General features: G+C 40.6%; 2 protein-coding genes across 2 annotated transcripts in view; one reads left to right on the top strand and one right to left on the bottom strand.

Moving 5' to 3' along the window:
* The window catches only part of LOC126483603 (vesicle-associated membrane protein-associated protein B), a 47,657-nt gene that overhangs the window by 4,463 nt on the left and 26,896 nt on the right, over window positions 1-16,298 (bottom strand). The window lies entirely within an intron of this gene.
* LOC126483527 (NEDD8-activating enzyme E1 regulatory subunit) overlaps window positions 1-16,298 on the top strand; it is a 47,088-nt gene that overhangs the window by 25,274 nt on the left and 5,516 nt on the right. The window contains exon 5 of the mRNA XM_050106627.1: window positions 8,228-8,379. Within this exon, the coding sequence (XP_049962584.1) occupies window positions 8,228-8,379 (152 nt within the window). The remainder of the gene's footprint in view (window positions 1-8,227; window positions 8,380-16,298) is intronic.

Genomic DNA, 16,298 nt, shown 5'->3' with positions numbered 1-16,298 from the left:
CAGATGACATCATTGATAGTGTGGGTCTTCGAAAACATTCTTGCTGCCAAGAGAACACCCCACACCATGGTTCTGGACCTCATTACAATACATTAAGAGTTCTAGCAATTCAATACTCACAATGGCCTTAAGCATTTAACGATCTTACCCTTTCATCCCACTGGTAATGGCACAGAACATTTTGTTCGCACTTTTTAAAGTCAAATGCCAAAAGCCATGGGGTCACATAAATCAGACTCTGCAGCTCTTTTTAGGTTCTTATAGGTCAATGCTCATCATCGTCATAGATCGGCAGAATTATCGCATAGGCGTCCTCATAGAACGCTCCTTCTCTTAACATGACCCGAGTGAGCCTGAAGATGAAGCAACACTGTTTAATGTGGGTGTGCATTTTTTGGGTGGACTCTGGGTTGGATTCAGGGTGCCTTTGCCACCTCGGCCAGACGTCCCATTGTCCAGAGAGCCACTGCAACAGTGACTCCAGGCCCTTTGATAGCTTGCTGCAGATGATGAGAGGCAGTCCTCCATTCCACCTACCACAGGGGGGCTCTCATGTATAGTGATCTGGCTTCTCCATCGTCTTCAGTTGGCACGTTACAGAGCTAGGTAAGATATATGTAAGTGACAACATTACATTGCACATTTTGATCGTTGTTGAAATTATTTACACGATATTGGTGATGTGTGTGTGTCACATTAAAAAAAATAAAAATGAGGAGATAGATTGCTACTCACTGTAAAGATGACACATTGAGTTGCTTGTTACAATTCTCTGTGGGATTACTCTCCTTGGTGTCTATTCTGTCTCTTCTTTCCTGTGTTAATTCTCCACCCTCCAAACCACTCACACTTCTGACCAACACTGAATGAACAATCTCATCTGTGCACAACACATGGCTACGTGACTGCGCAGCTTGTTGATGCAGCATTTGATGCACCTAATCCTTCCTACTGATAATTGTATTTACTGCTATTGATTCCACTTCCTCCCTGATCTTCGCATATTTTACCATTTTATTTTCCACGCAAACTTGTGTTCCTCGATCTAACGAATCCCCCTTCCTCCTCTCCACCCTTATCCCAATACATGCATACTCCCATCCCTCATCCAATCATTTTCTCCCTCATCTCTGTATGTTTTTAAGATGTTCATATGTAGTTTCAGTCATTTGTACTTATTTTTATGTATTTGTGGAGATTTTTGTGTGTGTATATGCAATTTTTTTCCTGTTATCCAGCTACCCTCACAACCACTTACACCTTAATTTACCCATTTCAGCGTCATTCCCACTTCCCCTATACCATTTCTGTCACAATGGACCCATGTTCCATCTTTCTGCACCAATTCAGAAAGGTATCCATTTCCCTGGCTAAAACGTAGTCTCACATCCTGGTTCTTAAATGCTGCCTAAATCATGGAATCCTTGCCAACAGCTTAACCACCAAGATTCCTTGCTCTTGATCTCACCTCTCCTTTCAACAGTGACATTCACATTCTCAGATTCTGCCAGCCCCTAGTCCTCACAAACCTGGTATTGCAAAAACACCCATCTCCATAGCACAGGCATCCCAGAACCACCTCTGCTCCCTCCGCAAGATACTGTTACTGTGCAGTCCGTGCCACACATATCACATCTCTGAAATTGAGTCCTTTGCTCCCATTGAGTCCTTTGCTCTACAGCTGGAGGAGCATTCTGGACACCATCTCCACAAGTTTCCAACCAGTCTACTGCTACATTGGGGCACAGCTATCCAAACCTTATCTTACCCACAGTGTTCCTCCTAATAGCATCCGCAAACTTCCTAGCTTACCTTTAAAACTTGCCACATCCCGCAAAACTCCCTACCAACACCCCACCAAATTCCCATGAGACTGTTGTTAACCGGCCGGCCGAAGTGGCCGCGCGGTTCTGGCGCTGCAGTCTGGAACCGCGAGACCTCTACGGTCGCAGGTTCGAATCCTGCTTCGGGCATGGATGTGTGTGATGTCCTTAGGTTAGTTAGGTTTAACTAGTTCTAAGTTCTAGGGGACTAATGACCTCAGCAGTTGAGTCTCATAGTGCTCAGAGCCATTCGAACCATTTATTTGTTGTTAACCTTTCCACTAAAACCCTCAGCCCCAGAGAAGTTTGTCCTATTCAAAGGCCTCACCTATAGCCCTACATCCAAATTTAACTACGTTGGATTTAACAAAGACATACTCTGCTTTTCTCAATCTCTACAATAGAAAAACTTCTTTGCCACCAATCCTACCAATGAAAGTCAGCCTAACCTGAACAGTGAACATTGCCCCTCCCAGTTCATACCACCAACCAACTGTGATCCTCCCCCCCCCCCACCCCCCCCCCCCCCACCCCACCTAACCATCCCCTGGTCAACTTCTAGGAATTCCTTAGCTCCAGCTTGGTCTCACTACCTTTCCTCAGGCCCCTTCACCAGAATACAAAGCATTCAGCAGAAGAAAGGACAGCCATACAAAACTCAAAACAAATCCTGACCTAATAATCCTACCTTGCAGACAAATGCATCACTACTGTTGTTATGAACTGCAGTGACTACCTGGCAGAAGGCCTCTGCCAGTCACTTGACTTCTTCATCGAAACTTTGCCAGACTGATCCTATCCCAGAAGTCCAACATAACTTCCAATCCCTGCTTAAAGCCTCACGCCCTTTTCAGAACCTTTCTCCTGAATCCATTTCCCTTCTCACCCTGATGACAGTCCACACACCAACCTTGTACATGCTCCTCAAAATCCATGAACTCGACAATCCTGGATGCCCCATTGTAACTGGTTATTGTGCCCCAAATGAAAGAATTTTGCCCCTCATTGACCAATAGCTCCAATTGCCTGTTATCTAGCCTCCCATGTCAGAGATACCAACTACTTCAAACTACTTCATTCACCGGATCTCCACCATCCTTACCTCGTGGATCTCCAATTGTCACTGTTGACGCCACTTCTCTATACACCAACATCCCTCGTGCCCATGGTCTTACCACTATTGGGCATTACCTTTCCTATTGCCCTTCAGACTCCAAACCCACAACCTCATTCCTGATGTGCCTTACCCTAACTCACAACTCAACTACTTTGAGGGGAAAGTATACAAACAAATCTGCGCCACACCCATGGTTACCAATCTGCGCCACACCCATGGTTACCTGTATGGCCCCCTCTTATGCCGACCTGTTTATGGGAGACGAGACCTTCCTAACCTCTCAAAATACCAAAACCCTAGTACCGTTCAGATTCATTGATATCTTCATGATCTGGACTCGGGGCCAAGACACTCTGTGTCCTCATTCCTTCACAACTTCAACACCTTCTCTCCCATCCACTTCACCTGGTCCTCTTCATCCCAGCATACCACCTTCCTGGACGTTGACCCTCCTCTCTGATGGATCCATCCACACCTCTGTCTACAGTAAACCCACCAACCATAAACAGTACTTGCATATTGACAGCTGCCGTCTCTTCTACACCAATAAATCCCTGTCATACAGCCTGGCCACCCGAGGGCAGCATATTTGCAGTGGCAAGAACTCCCGTGTCCAGTATACTGAGGTTCTCACCAAGACCTTCACAGACAGGTACTATCCTCCAGATTTGATTTTGACAGGGAAGCTTAAACAGCTTAGGTCTGACCCGCCACTGCCTGCACCGAAATCGGGTTTATTGTGTGGCATTGCTCCCTGCACATCCAGTAAATTCAACTAATGCCCTTGATTAGTTCAACGAGTCCCTTTACCAGTTTTTTGTTAGACACAATTTCTTCAGGTCTAGTTGTCCCGAAGATTCTGTATCTTTCGCTCTCCAATGCCATGCATTCGAAGATTAAGTGTGATGCAGTTTCTTCACCCTCATCACAGATCCTACATTTAGGGTCTTCTTCCGCTATACCCATTGTGTGTAGGTGTTTTTTGAAATTCCCATGACCAGTCATGAGTTTGATCTCTTTCCTGTTCAATCCCAGGATTACAGAGCTTCTTTAAAAGCATGGCTTGGGTATAATTGCCTTACCATGTCTTTGTTTATGGACCTTGATCCAATATTCTTCGTGCTGTTTCCTAAGCCAGTTCCGTAGTTCTAGTTTATCATAGCCTTGGTGATTGTCAGGACAGGTTCCAGTCCAATAAATGGAGTCGTTGCCCCCATCCTGGCCAGTCTGTCAGTTTGTTCATTGCCACAGATCCCTCAGTGGCCAGGGACCCACAGTATCCTATTGCTTCTCCCTAGCTCCACCAGAGCCCTGTGACATTCTGCAACAATCTTAGATCTCGTTGCAGGTGCTGACAGTGATTTCAGGGCTGCCTGAATAGATGTAGATGCTACGGTCCTTGTAGCACATATGCATATTCTCCTCCACACATGCCCTGATTGCAGTAATTCCAGCTTGGAATACTGAGGCCAGTTTTCCTGGAGAGATGATGCTCTCCAGTCTTGGCTGAACCCCGTACACCCCTGCCCCAACGACTTGGTCTGATTTCAACCCATTCCCCCAGATTTAGTCCACAAACAGATCTCCTGTGCCATTTCCCCACACTTGCCCAATCCTTGAACCCCCCCCCCCCCCCCCCCCCCCAAGAACCAGCTACAGAGCCTTTCGTCATCCAATGCCAGCCCGGACTGGATCAGCTGAACCACATCCTTCGTCAGGGCTTTGATTACCTATCATTGTGCCCCGAAATGAGGAACATCTTACCCAAGATACTTCCCACCTCTCCTGTAGTTGTGGTCAGTTGCTCACTCATCCTCCAAATCATCCTAGTTTGTCCCTGTGCCATTCCCAATCCCAACCCATTGCCACAGGGATCATATCCCTATGAAAGATTCAGGTGCAAGACATGACCAGTCCAGCACTTTCTATTCCAGTCCTGTCACAGGCTTATCCTGCCCCATCATTGGCCTGACCCCCTCTGAAAGCACTCACGTCATATATCAGCTCAGCTGCAGTCATTGTACAGCGATTTATATTAGTATGACCATCAACCAGCTGTCCACCAGGATGAATGGCCACTGCCAAACTGTGGCCAAGAGCAAAATAGACTATTGTCTGGCATAATATGCAACTCAACACAACATGCTCAATTTCAGTGGCTGCTTCGCCACCAGTTTTTCTGAACTGCGCAGATAGGAGTTATCCTTACAATATATTTTCTGCTGCAGAAACTATCCTGAATCCATTCTGTGGTAACCTATTTTCCCCACACCCTCCACCTCCTCCGTTGTCACCTCCTTCCTATTCTCATCTCCCACCGTCTTTGTGTGCAGCTTCCTCTACCTACACACCTGCATGTGTTTCCCCTTCTCCGCTTCTCTCATTTTTCACTCCCTGTTCCCCCATCCCTCTCCCCACCTCCCTGCTCCACAGCCGCCCAACACTGTGCCTGTTGGCAGTCTAGTCCATGTACTCTCTGCCAGACAGCACTCTTCCCCTCCCCCACCTATACCATGCTGTTCTCTCCCCACCCCTTATAGATTGCTGCTTCCATGCTATGTGACAGATGCATTCTGGTCTGAGCTGGAGACAGCGGTGGTCATGTGTGTGAGGTGTGCTTGCATGTGCAAATGAATGTGTGCATTTCCTTTACTGAAGAAGGCTTTGGTCAGATGCTGTGTGTATGTGTCTTTTCGTTGTGCCTGTCTGCAACTCAATGTGTCATCTTTATGGTGAGTAGCAATATATCTTTTCCCTGGAATTTGATTTCATATTTAAAATTATTTGTTTCGTGTTATGTGGGGACAGACACGTTCTCACACACAAAAATGTCGAACGTTACAAATATAGTCTTGCAGATATTAATCAGCTTACAAAAACAACTTTCACAAAATGTCACATAGGCAAAAACCTTACAGACAGATGGCCTGTCAGACCTTGCACATTCATTTAGTAGCATGCTATGTACTTTTCCACTCTCATACATACATATAACTGTTACATATCTTGGGAAATATCCCTCAACCAAAGAGCATGCTAACAATTGTCATTTTGCAGAGACAAAGTTATTGCCTGGGGGAGCTGCAGTCATGTGATCACAGTCGTGCGTACCTGTAATTAATTCTTATTAAACTTCTTACATGATGGACTTTGACAACATTTTTAGGCGTAATTAAACTTCCGTTATTGCTACAATGATGCTAGGTGGTATTATTACCTTTTTTTAAAATGACCTGTTTGATATGCCGTTCTTGAATAAGTCTCTGTGCATTTTGTCATTACACAAACCATGGCACAACTTTACTGTCCCTTGCTACTGTAGTAAAACAATCCGTATATCTGATCACAGTCCATCAATACTGTTAAAAATACTGTTGTCAGATACTAAAACGATTTACTTCGTTACTGCTGTTTGAAAATACATATTTCTGGCAATATTTTTTACTAAAGTAGTCTCATGTGTTCGTATTCTGAAAATAATGTACTAAAATCAATAATTTTCTTCATTAGGAAAATTACAGATCCACTGTTATGCAGAGACAATACTGCTCTGCAACTACCATCCAGATTTCATGGTGATAAGATCAGTCCCTCTTGTTTTTAATTCACATAACTTGTAAACTAAATTAAAATTGTTTAAAAAGCTAGTATTACCTAAGTCTGTTTGCTCATTTAACATTTGTATTGGCTGCTTTATGAGATGCATGACTGCAGCTTGCTCTGGTGATAACTTTGTCTCTGCAAAATGACCACCCTTAGAATGCCTGTTGGTTGACGCATGTTTCCCATGATTTGTAACAGTTATGTATGTGAATGAGTTTGGAAAAGTACACAGTATGCTGCTGAATGACTGTGCAAGGACTTGCAAGATACCTGTTAGTAAGGTTTTTGCCTACAATTTGTGAAGTTGTTCTTGGTGTGTGTGTGTGTGTGTGTGTGTGTGTGTGTTTTGTGTGTGTGTGTGTGTGTCAGAACATGTCTGTCCCCAAATAAAATGAAACAAACATTTTTAAATACGACACACATGTCAACAATATCATGTGAGTAATTTGAACAACTGTCAAGTGTAGTGTTATCACTAAATGTCTTACTAATTTACTGTCCTTTTGGTGTTACTTGCAGATGTTTGATAATAGCCTAAGGCCGAAACTGGCCAGTAATGTAATTCTACATCTGCATCCATACTCCGCAAGCCACATGACGGTGTGTGGCGGAGGGTACCTTGAGTACTTCTATCGGTTCTCCCTTCTATTCCAGTCTCGTTCGTGAAAAGAAGGATTGTCGGTATGCCTCTGTGTGGGCTCTAATCTCTCTGATTTTATCCTCATGGTCTCTTTGCGAGATATACGTAGGAGGGAGCAATATACTGCTTGACTCCTCGGTGAAGGTATGTTCTCGAAACTTCAACATAAGCCCGTACCGAGCTACTGAGCGTCTCTCCTGCAGAGTCTTCCACTGGAGTTTATCTATCATCTCTGTAATGCTTTCGCGATTACTAAATGATCCTGTAACGAAGCGCGCTGCTCTCCGTTGGATCTTCTCTATCTCTTCTATTTATATGACTGGTGCATTAAAAGAGTAAAACTGACAGCATACAGTGGTTACAATGGTTCCCTCATTTAGAAGATGCATTGAGGCTTTCCATCCATACATGAAGAAAAAATGTAGAGAAACATTATAAATATAATTGTCTTATTCCTAGATTAAATGATATGATGTACTTGATGACACTCATTTATTTTTGCAACATTGTCTGATCAAGGCTTTACCATAATAAGTACTGAAGAAAATATTTGCAGACCTCCACGGCCATATAGTGTGTCTTCAAGATTGCTGTATTGAGGTATACAGAATTCTTTGAGAGTAGCATTTGGACTTGGGGCAAAGTTAAGGCTGTAAATTACGCAGTCACAACAGCTGTACCATCTAGTGTAAGAGACATACTTGATGATGATCAGAAGTTTTGTTTTGATAAAACTTAAGTTCATTTGGTGTTAAACTTTGGAAGTATAATGCTGGACTTTCAGAGAATGGACAAGGTTCATATTACCTGCCAATCGTGATTTTTTTTTTTCATACAGTCACTTCAAGTTCAGATAATGATGTGTGTTGGGGGAGAGCTGTGATTGATCATTTGTTTTATCCTAAGAACTATGGAAGTATTCTGTATTCTGCTGCATCTAACATTATTGTCATATTTTGCGGTAACAACCATTCTGACATTCTTAAAAGATTTTAGATATCTTTAGTCTCTGATTTACATAAAATTAGGTTTTTTGCTGTGTAGGTATGTTTCGTGATGAACATGGCAATGTTGAACTGGAAGAAAATTTTGAAGAAGCAGTTAAGGCAGTAAATTATGCAGTCACATCAACAGCTGTACCATCTAGTGTGAGAGAAATACTTGATGATGATGCTTGCATTAACTTAACATCAAAGGTAAGACCAATAAATAAAACTGTTTGAAGGAGACAGTTTTTATTTTCATTATAATATACTGATAATTTGCACAGTTTCTCAGTATTTTTGTCTGTGAGTAAAGGAAGATTATGTTCCATTGACTGTAAACAATTTAAATGCCTGTAATTTATAAAGTAATAGCTGCTAGATACTTCCTTCACATTCCTGTAAGTAATCGCCTAAAAGTTATGGTTTCAGCATTGATTAATGGAAACATACTTTAGTTTACAATGACTTGCAAGCACCTAGTAGCAGAACTTAGACTGCTGGCTGTTGAAGTTCCAGTACAATGTAATTAGCATGTGACAAATGTCAGTGCTACTTATTTTGAGTACTAATGGTTGCCATTTCAGCACAACCCCACACAATAGGTTGGAGTAATACAATTTGCATTCTGTCTGCAAGGATAGATTTCACAGTAGGTTTCTCACTCACTAATCATATTTAAATGTTGATTATTTTTTACAAGATCATGTTATGCCTCATATGAAAAGGAGAAACTTGTTATCAGCAGCTGTCAGAATTTGACTGCTGCAGGATTGGACCTATCAAGACATTCAACATTCCATGATATTGCTGCTTGTGTTGGTCAGGATCCCCTGACCATATTGCGAATTTGGAATCTAAGGATTCAGGAGAACCCCATCCCAATGTCATGCTGGATCTTGAGTCCTCAAGCAATTAGTGCCCAAGAGGCCAGACGACATATTGTTCGCTATAAATCATAAAGCTATGCCACGTACCTTGAATCAAGGAACAGGCTCGTTGAAGGAACACAAGTACCAACACAGCCAGTGCACAGTTCCAGGAATGCCTTGGGCTTTCATGGCAGCAAGGAGTGTAGTGTCATATGACAACACTGGACACAGGAATTACACATTGTCTATTCAGATGAGTTTCAGTTCTGTGTCCAACATCACAATGGATGTATCCGTGTGTGAAGCCACCGAAGAGAATGAACATTGCCAGGTTGCATTTGTCATTGTAATACAGGCCCGGCACCTTGCATGATGGTTTGAAGCATCACTGGGTACACAATAGGACTGTTAATATTTTTAAAAATATCGAGAATTCGATATATGGATATTTAAAAAAAATATCATTATCAGCCCTCGATATATCAAAAAAACTTATTGATATATCGATGGAAAAAGATATCAATGTACCGCTCAAAAACAAAATCAGCTGAAAAACAAAATCAGCTGCACATTGTAAATATAGTTCCAGGTTTAGAGCTGTATATTTAAGCATTGATTTATTATTAGAAATTCTGTACATCAACAAACTAGCAGCTTGCTTATCCCCTTAGAGCAAGAATTGAAAAGAAAACAATGCACATTCACACTTGACAATTATCACTTTGCTAACAATGGTAACTGCAGGTAAGTGGCACAATAAAAGGTGTCTGATGGATCCATCGTTTGGTTTTGTCACATATCGGATTTGTCTGTAAAACTTCATGTTGACTTCCCTGTTATTTCATTTCTGCAAAAGCCAGCAACCTAGCAGTTATAGTGTCAGAATTGCGTGGTGAAGTTAAACATTGCAGTTTCAGTTGGTAGTACTGAGTACCGATTACATAAGCATTTCTGATCATATGTCTCTGCCCACCACAAAGACCAATCTTGCCATTTAGATTTTTGTTCATCAGTTTCGGCAGCTGTTTTTGAAGAATCCCAGTGTGAAGAAATAGCACACTAGTTGCATTAAAAATTGTTTTTTTAATGCGACTGGTGTGCTGTTTCTTCACATTGGATATCTTGTTATTCCATTCGTGCCACCAACCCTCAGTGCAATTGGACTCCTTCTTTGTGCCATCTATATGTGCTTCACACTGTCTAAGTAAACGACTGGACAGGATGAAACCTCAAAAAGTAATGAGACTCCTTTATACAGGGAAAGTAAAATTAAGTTCTACTACAGTCTCAAAAGAAAAACTTCAAATATTTATCAAAAATTGCAAAAAATAAAAATACATAAAATAAAAACATCGGCAGTTGATATTGCAATTTTGACATCGATATATCGGTGAAGAAGTATCACTGATATATGTCAATGTTTTTTTGGAAAAAATATCAATATATCAGTAGTTTATCAACAGCCCTAGTACATGACGTAATCACCGGTGGGTTGCATAGCTGGTAATTTGGACAGTACATTCATTAGACTTGTCTCATCTGGTTAAGAATTGTCGATAGACTGGCATGCCACCATTCACCCCTCAACAGTCATCACAAGTGAGTGAACTGTGACATAAAGTTGAAGAAGTAAGGAATGTCATACCTGGATTTGTCACTTGGACTCGGTGCCTTGCTGGGTTAGAGGCACTGTTGCTGCCATTTCTCAGTACTAAATTTCACATGCTGTATGCCCCCAAATCATGTATTCCTGTTACTATACTGCGTATGCACATTAAGAAAAATTTCATTATTTGCTGTTCTTGCTGAAGTTGCAGTTTTAATAGCTAGGAGTGTACTTCCTGGGAACTGAATGGAAAAGGGTAAGAGTAAAGAAATGTGGTAGGAACTATAGCTTTATCATGGGAAGAATTTAAACATGTGTAAATTATAAAGCCATTTTGATATTTTAAGGGACTTGCACTAATCTAACATGCACTTTCCATTAATTTTGTGTTTGTGTGTTTTAATATCACTGACAGGATTATTAAATTGAAGATATATTTGAGTTACATTAGCAGCTGACGAGGTAAGAGTCAGGGGATATCTTGTAAATTTTATATGACTGTACTTATGTACATTGTTATCATGAAGTTATAATAAAAGTTGTGAAAAATGTAATAATTCAGAAAATACAGGGGTGAGGTGAAATGTTGATGGAGGATTCCTTTCCAGAATTGAGTGTCCAGAAACATTGCAAAGAATCTCACTTCGATTTCCATAACCTCTCCATGTGCTTCAGCCATAAATTTCTTACAGTATGGGTATAGATGGAAGTCAGAGGGTACTAAATCTGGCGAATAGGGTTGCTGTTCTAACAATTATGTCAGATCTCTCAGTTTTTCATTACCATAGTATATTTCATTTTCCTGATTTGTCTTTGGAGTAAATAAAGTACTAATTAAGCAAACCAAAGCATTTAGAATACTTTGTAAAGTCTTCTTTCTTTCTTTTCTTTCTTCTTTCTCGGGGCCTTTGTCCCGCTCTAACGTGGGGTCGGCTTTTTTATTACGGATTGGGCAGTGTTAATTGCAAAGGGTGGTCGGATGCCCTTCCTGACGCCATCCCCAACCCCCTGGGACGGAAGTGCGTCTAGTGTAAGTCATGAAATAGTGTGAACGTTTTCAAATGTCTGTGAGTCGTGGAACTAAGGCAGAACTTGGGGACCAGCCCGGTATTCACCTAGCAGGATGTGGAAAACTGCCTAAAAACCACATCCAAGCTGGCCAGCATACCGGCCCTCGTCGTTAATCCGGCAGACGGATTCAATCCGGGGCCGGCGCGCCTACCCGAGTCCAGGAAGCAGCGCATTAGCACTCTCGACTACCTTGGCGGGTAATACTTTGTAAAGTAAATTAATGCATCTTGTGTATAGTGTCTTTAGAGGTGTTACATTCAGATGATGTTACACTTTGTTCCCTGTAAATTAACAACTTAATGATATTTGTTGTTCGTTCTAGCTGAATTGTGATGTAGACAACCACAATACTAAATAGAAAAATAATTTCCATTTACACTATCTCCTTATCAGACTGAGGTTCCATATTATGGGGTGAAAGTCTTCAATGGGCGCTCCCATCTGGCATAAAAACACCAATTGAGAATCTCCATAAACTCTATTAAAGTTAAAATTTGCCTTTATTTACTCATACAAATGATTTTAATTCCAGGGATATTTGAGTTATTTGCAACACATATAAAATTACCATAAAAAGACATCTAATTTTACACAACATACGTAATAGTTCTATGATAGACATCAGTGGACAGTAACTTTGTTTCGCTGTCTTTATAATCTGCAGAATTAAGTAGAAAGAAAACATGAAACACATGATAATGTTCTTCAAATTCCACGTTTTTCTCATTAGACCACTCAGTTAAAGTCTTAACCAAAGGCTATTTTGAATGCTTGCAAAGAACTGAATTTTGTAATGTGAGATGTAGTAAGACAAAGCACCAAACAGAGATAACTACAGACAGGTGCACTATTCTTGCACGTGTCCCCCCTCTGGGATGGGGAGACTTCTGCAGGTGCACTCAGTGGCCTGTGCGCACATTTCAGAACCACCTGGGTCTTTGTACCAGTGCATATGCCTCCTTGGCTCTTTGAGCAATGGCCACATGTACCTGGTGTGCACGGAAAATCGCACAGGTGTAAACGCACCTTTGCTCTTAGTAATGTTTACTTTTCTTGCAGAGGGTATAATTCTGCCCATAAATGTCCTGCATAAGAGCAGTGTTTGTAGGTGACACTCATGCTTTTGCTTTGACCCTTACTATTTGTATGGTGGCAGCCAGAGTTATCGCAGTTGTTACTGACCATATAATGTCAATGTAGGGTGACAATGCTGTCCTGTGGATGGAGTGTGATAAATATGTCCTGTACAGGCTGCTCACTGAAAACAGTAGCAGTTTTTGGTTAAATATGTGGTTTAGTTACAAGCAAAAGTTCTCACTTCTGCATATGTTATGGCAATGAAAAACTCCAGAAATAACTTGGAGCTTACCGGCATAAATTGTCACTTCATGTGGAGTAGACAGATGTTGACTGGGGGAAACTGAATTTGAAAAATTAAATAGGACATTGGTAGTTTGATAGTGTAATTCAACAGAATACATGATTTATTAAAATTATTTAGAGATTTTCATTTTAAGAAAATAATTTCCGTAATGTAAGTGTTGGACTCTTTAGGCTGAGAAATGCTGATGGAAAGCCATGTAGATTACAGCGAGCCAACCAGCCACCATTCAGCAATGTGCAGGAATGTTTTCATTTTATCTACTAATGTAGATACTCTTCATGAATGTGAAGTGATGGAATAATTAAGGGGCACACTCATGAATATTGTAGGGAAGTGATGAAACTTCCATGACTCAGGTGCTTGCCAATTCAACTAAAAAAATATCATTATTTGTTACCGTGCATCACCATAACAGAACTTTTTTGCTTTAATAAAGAATGCTAGATGCAAGAATTTTAATGTAATGTTTAAATAACAGCAGCAATTCTGGGACTGCTAAAGTTAGTTGGTTTTAAAGAAGTTAAAATGGCTTGATCACAGATGCCATTTGGATAAAGTTTCAAACTTTTCAGACAAGAATTTAAAATAATTACAGAAAACAGGAAGGATGTAAGTGATAAAAAAATACACTAAAATGGAATATGATACGTTACATAAAAAAATACACTAAAATGGAATATGATACGTTACATATCTAAAGTGTCAAAGCAGTAATGTCCACTTGGTTCAGACTGGCACAGAAAGACAAAACATCCACCTTCCTGACAGTTATGTTATTGGTTTTCTTTTCTCACAGAAGAGTCATTTATTAATGACAAGTGTTGTTGTCCAAGGTAGAGGACAAGTCTCCTACCACACCACATTATACACTCTGCTCAGGATATTATTACAGCAGAAAGCAGTAATGCTCAGTTGCTTCAGACAGGCACAGAATTCAAAAGGGGATGATTGCTATGTGGTCAGTTTGTGAGTAATCTCTCAAAGTTTTGGATGGTCAACTATTGACTTGTGGGCATGCTAGCAATATCAGGGCTTACCTTACCAAGTAAAGCAGTAGTTCATTAATCACAGTAGTAGTTCGTAACCCCACCACCACATCACCCATTCTTCCAACTGGTATGATGCAACATGCCATGATTTCCTCTACTTTGCCAAACTTTTCCTTTAAGAGTAGCACTTGGTCACAAGTGTTGTTAGTTATTTGTTGTATACCGTATTTACTCGAATCTAAGCCGCACCTGAAAAATGAGACTCGAAATCAAGGAAAAAAAAATTTTTCCCGAATCTAAGCCCACCTGAAATTTGAGACTCGAAATTCAAGGGGAGAGAAAAGTTTTTAGGCTGCACCTCCAAATCGAAACGAAGTTGGTCCATTGTAATATGAGACACAATTTAGGTCGAATGAATGACGATACAGCTACAGTAGTTTGGTTCGAGTCGTAAGCTTAGAAGTTAAGCTTTACCAGGCAGCCATTGCCATGTGTCAGGCGCTCCGTCTGTCCGTATTTATACAGGTATCCTTCCTTTTTCACGTGCTTCGTCTGATTGAATTGATTGCTTATTTTTCTTTGATCTAATAAGTGCCGTTCTCTGTGTTACAGGTGTTTACGTCACTCTAAGCTGAAGATGCATTACTGTACCGTATCACACATTGTTTGTCGCATTCTGATAATGAGTGTTTACGGCCTGTCGCCGCTTGCGGCATGGCTTCCTTGACTGCTATTTGTTGTTACTTACGCTGCTGCTTTCTTTGATAATGATCAACAAGAACCAAATAATAGACTGTGTATGATAGAACATGTTCTGAACGAGAGTTTAGCGAAAATTTTTCTCAGTGAAAATCTTTGCAGATGCCTCTTTAGTACATTACATTCTGCACAGGAATTAGTCATCTTGGATTTAAAAATCTAGTCAATTGCCGTGCTTCATTTCTGACTGTACCACTATTACGCATAAGAATAATACGAAGATAAACATAACATGATATGTATATTCTTCCACGTTTGCTTTTGTCTCACTCTAGTTTCGTAGTTTATTAGGCAGACAGAATTTAAATGAGATAGCAGCAAACACGAAAGAATACATGGCAAAATGTTTATATTCGTATTATTCTTATGGTGAAGAGAATACTGCATGTGATTCACAATTTATAAAAGTTCCTGTTAGCAACCATCTCTTCTCACAGGTAGAAAAAATTCGGAACCTAGGGACGTTTGTCAATATGGCCAACTGTGTCTCGCCAGTCGGATTTTTGTAGTACATTGAAACGCTGCAACATTCGAAGATGAACAATACGGAATTTGTATTTACTTCGATGGATAATGTATGGAAAATGCAGTGGTCGAAACTCGGGGCGGAGGAAAAAAAGCTCGTCTTCCACCTTTTTTTTTATTTATTTATTTATTTATTTACTGACACAGAGGTTATCTTTGTGCCTGCAAAGCATGCCTGTGTAGTGCTACATACATTCGACGGCAGAAGTTAGTTGTGGCGGCACCTACCAACATTTTTCAGAACTTCCGCTTACTTTGCACTCGATTCTAAGCCGCAGGCGGTTTTTTGGATTACAAAAACCGGAAAAAAAGTGCTGCTTAGATTCGAGTAAATGTATATTCCAATCTGTCTTCTCCTATAATTTTTGCCCTTTATGGCTTTCTCAAGTACCATGGTAGTTATTTCCCAGTGTCTTGACAGTATTTTATTATATGGCCCCTTCTTATACTTTGTGTCTTTTTTGTCACATATTCCTTTCCTTGCTGATACTGTGGAGAGCATTATTTCTATAAATTCAATTGATGAACAGCATATCTTCTGTAACATCACATCTCAAATGCTTCAATCCTTTACTGCTCCAATTTCCTTGCAGTCCATGATTCACATCCATACAATTTAGTGCTCCAGACCTGTCTAAAATTGAGTTCTGTTTTTGATACTATTGAAGTACTTTCAACAAGGAATGCTAACTTTGCTTGTGCCAGTCTGGTTCTTATATATCCTTGCTTCATCTGTTGTGCTTGCTTTACTTCCACTGTAGCAGGATTTTGTCACTTTGTGTACTGGGTTATCTGCAACTTTGTTAAGTTCATCACTAATGTTATGACTGGCATCCTCATTGTCTTTCTTCAGTTTACTAATACTATATGTGGTTCAGTCACATTAATGCGACCACTGCCTACATTAGACATCAGTGTAGAATAAC

The sequence above is a fragment of the Schistocerca serialis genome, chromosome 1 (genome assembly GCF_023864345.2).
Source record: "Schistocerca serialis cubense isolate TAMUIC-IGC-003099 chromosome 1, iqSchSeri2.2, whole genome shotgun sequence".
In the NCBI taxonomy this organism is placed as follows: Eukaryota; Metazoa; Arthropoda; class Insecta; order Orthoptera; family Acrididae; genus Schistocerca; species Schistocerca serialis.
This window is presented reverse-complemented; position numbering and strand designations above follow the sequence as displayed.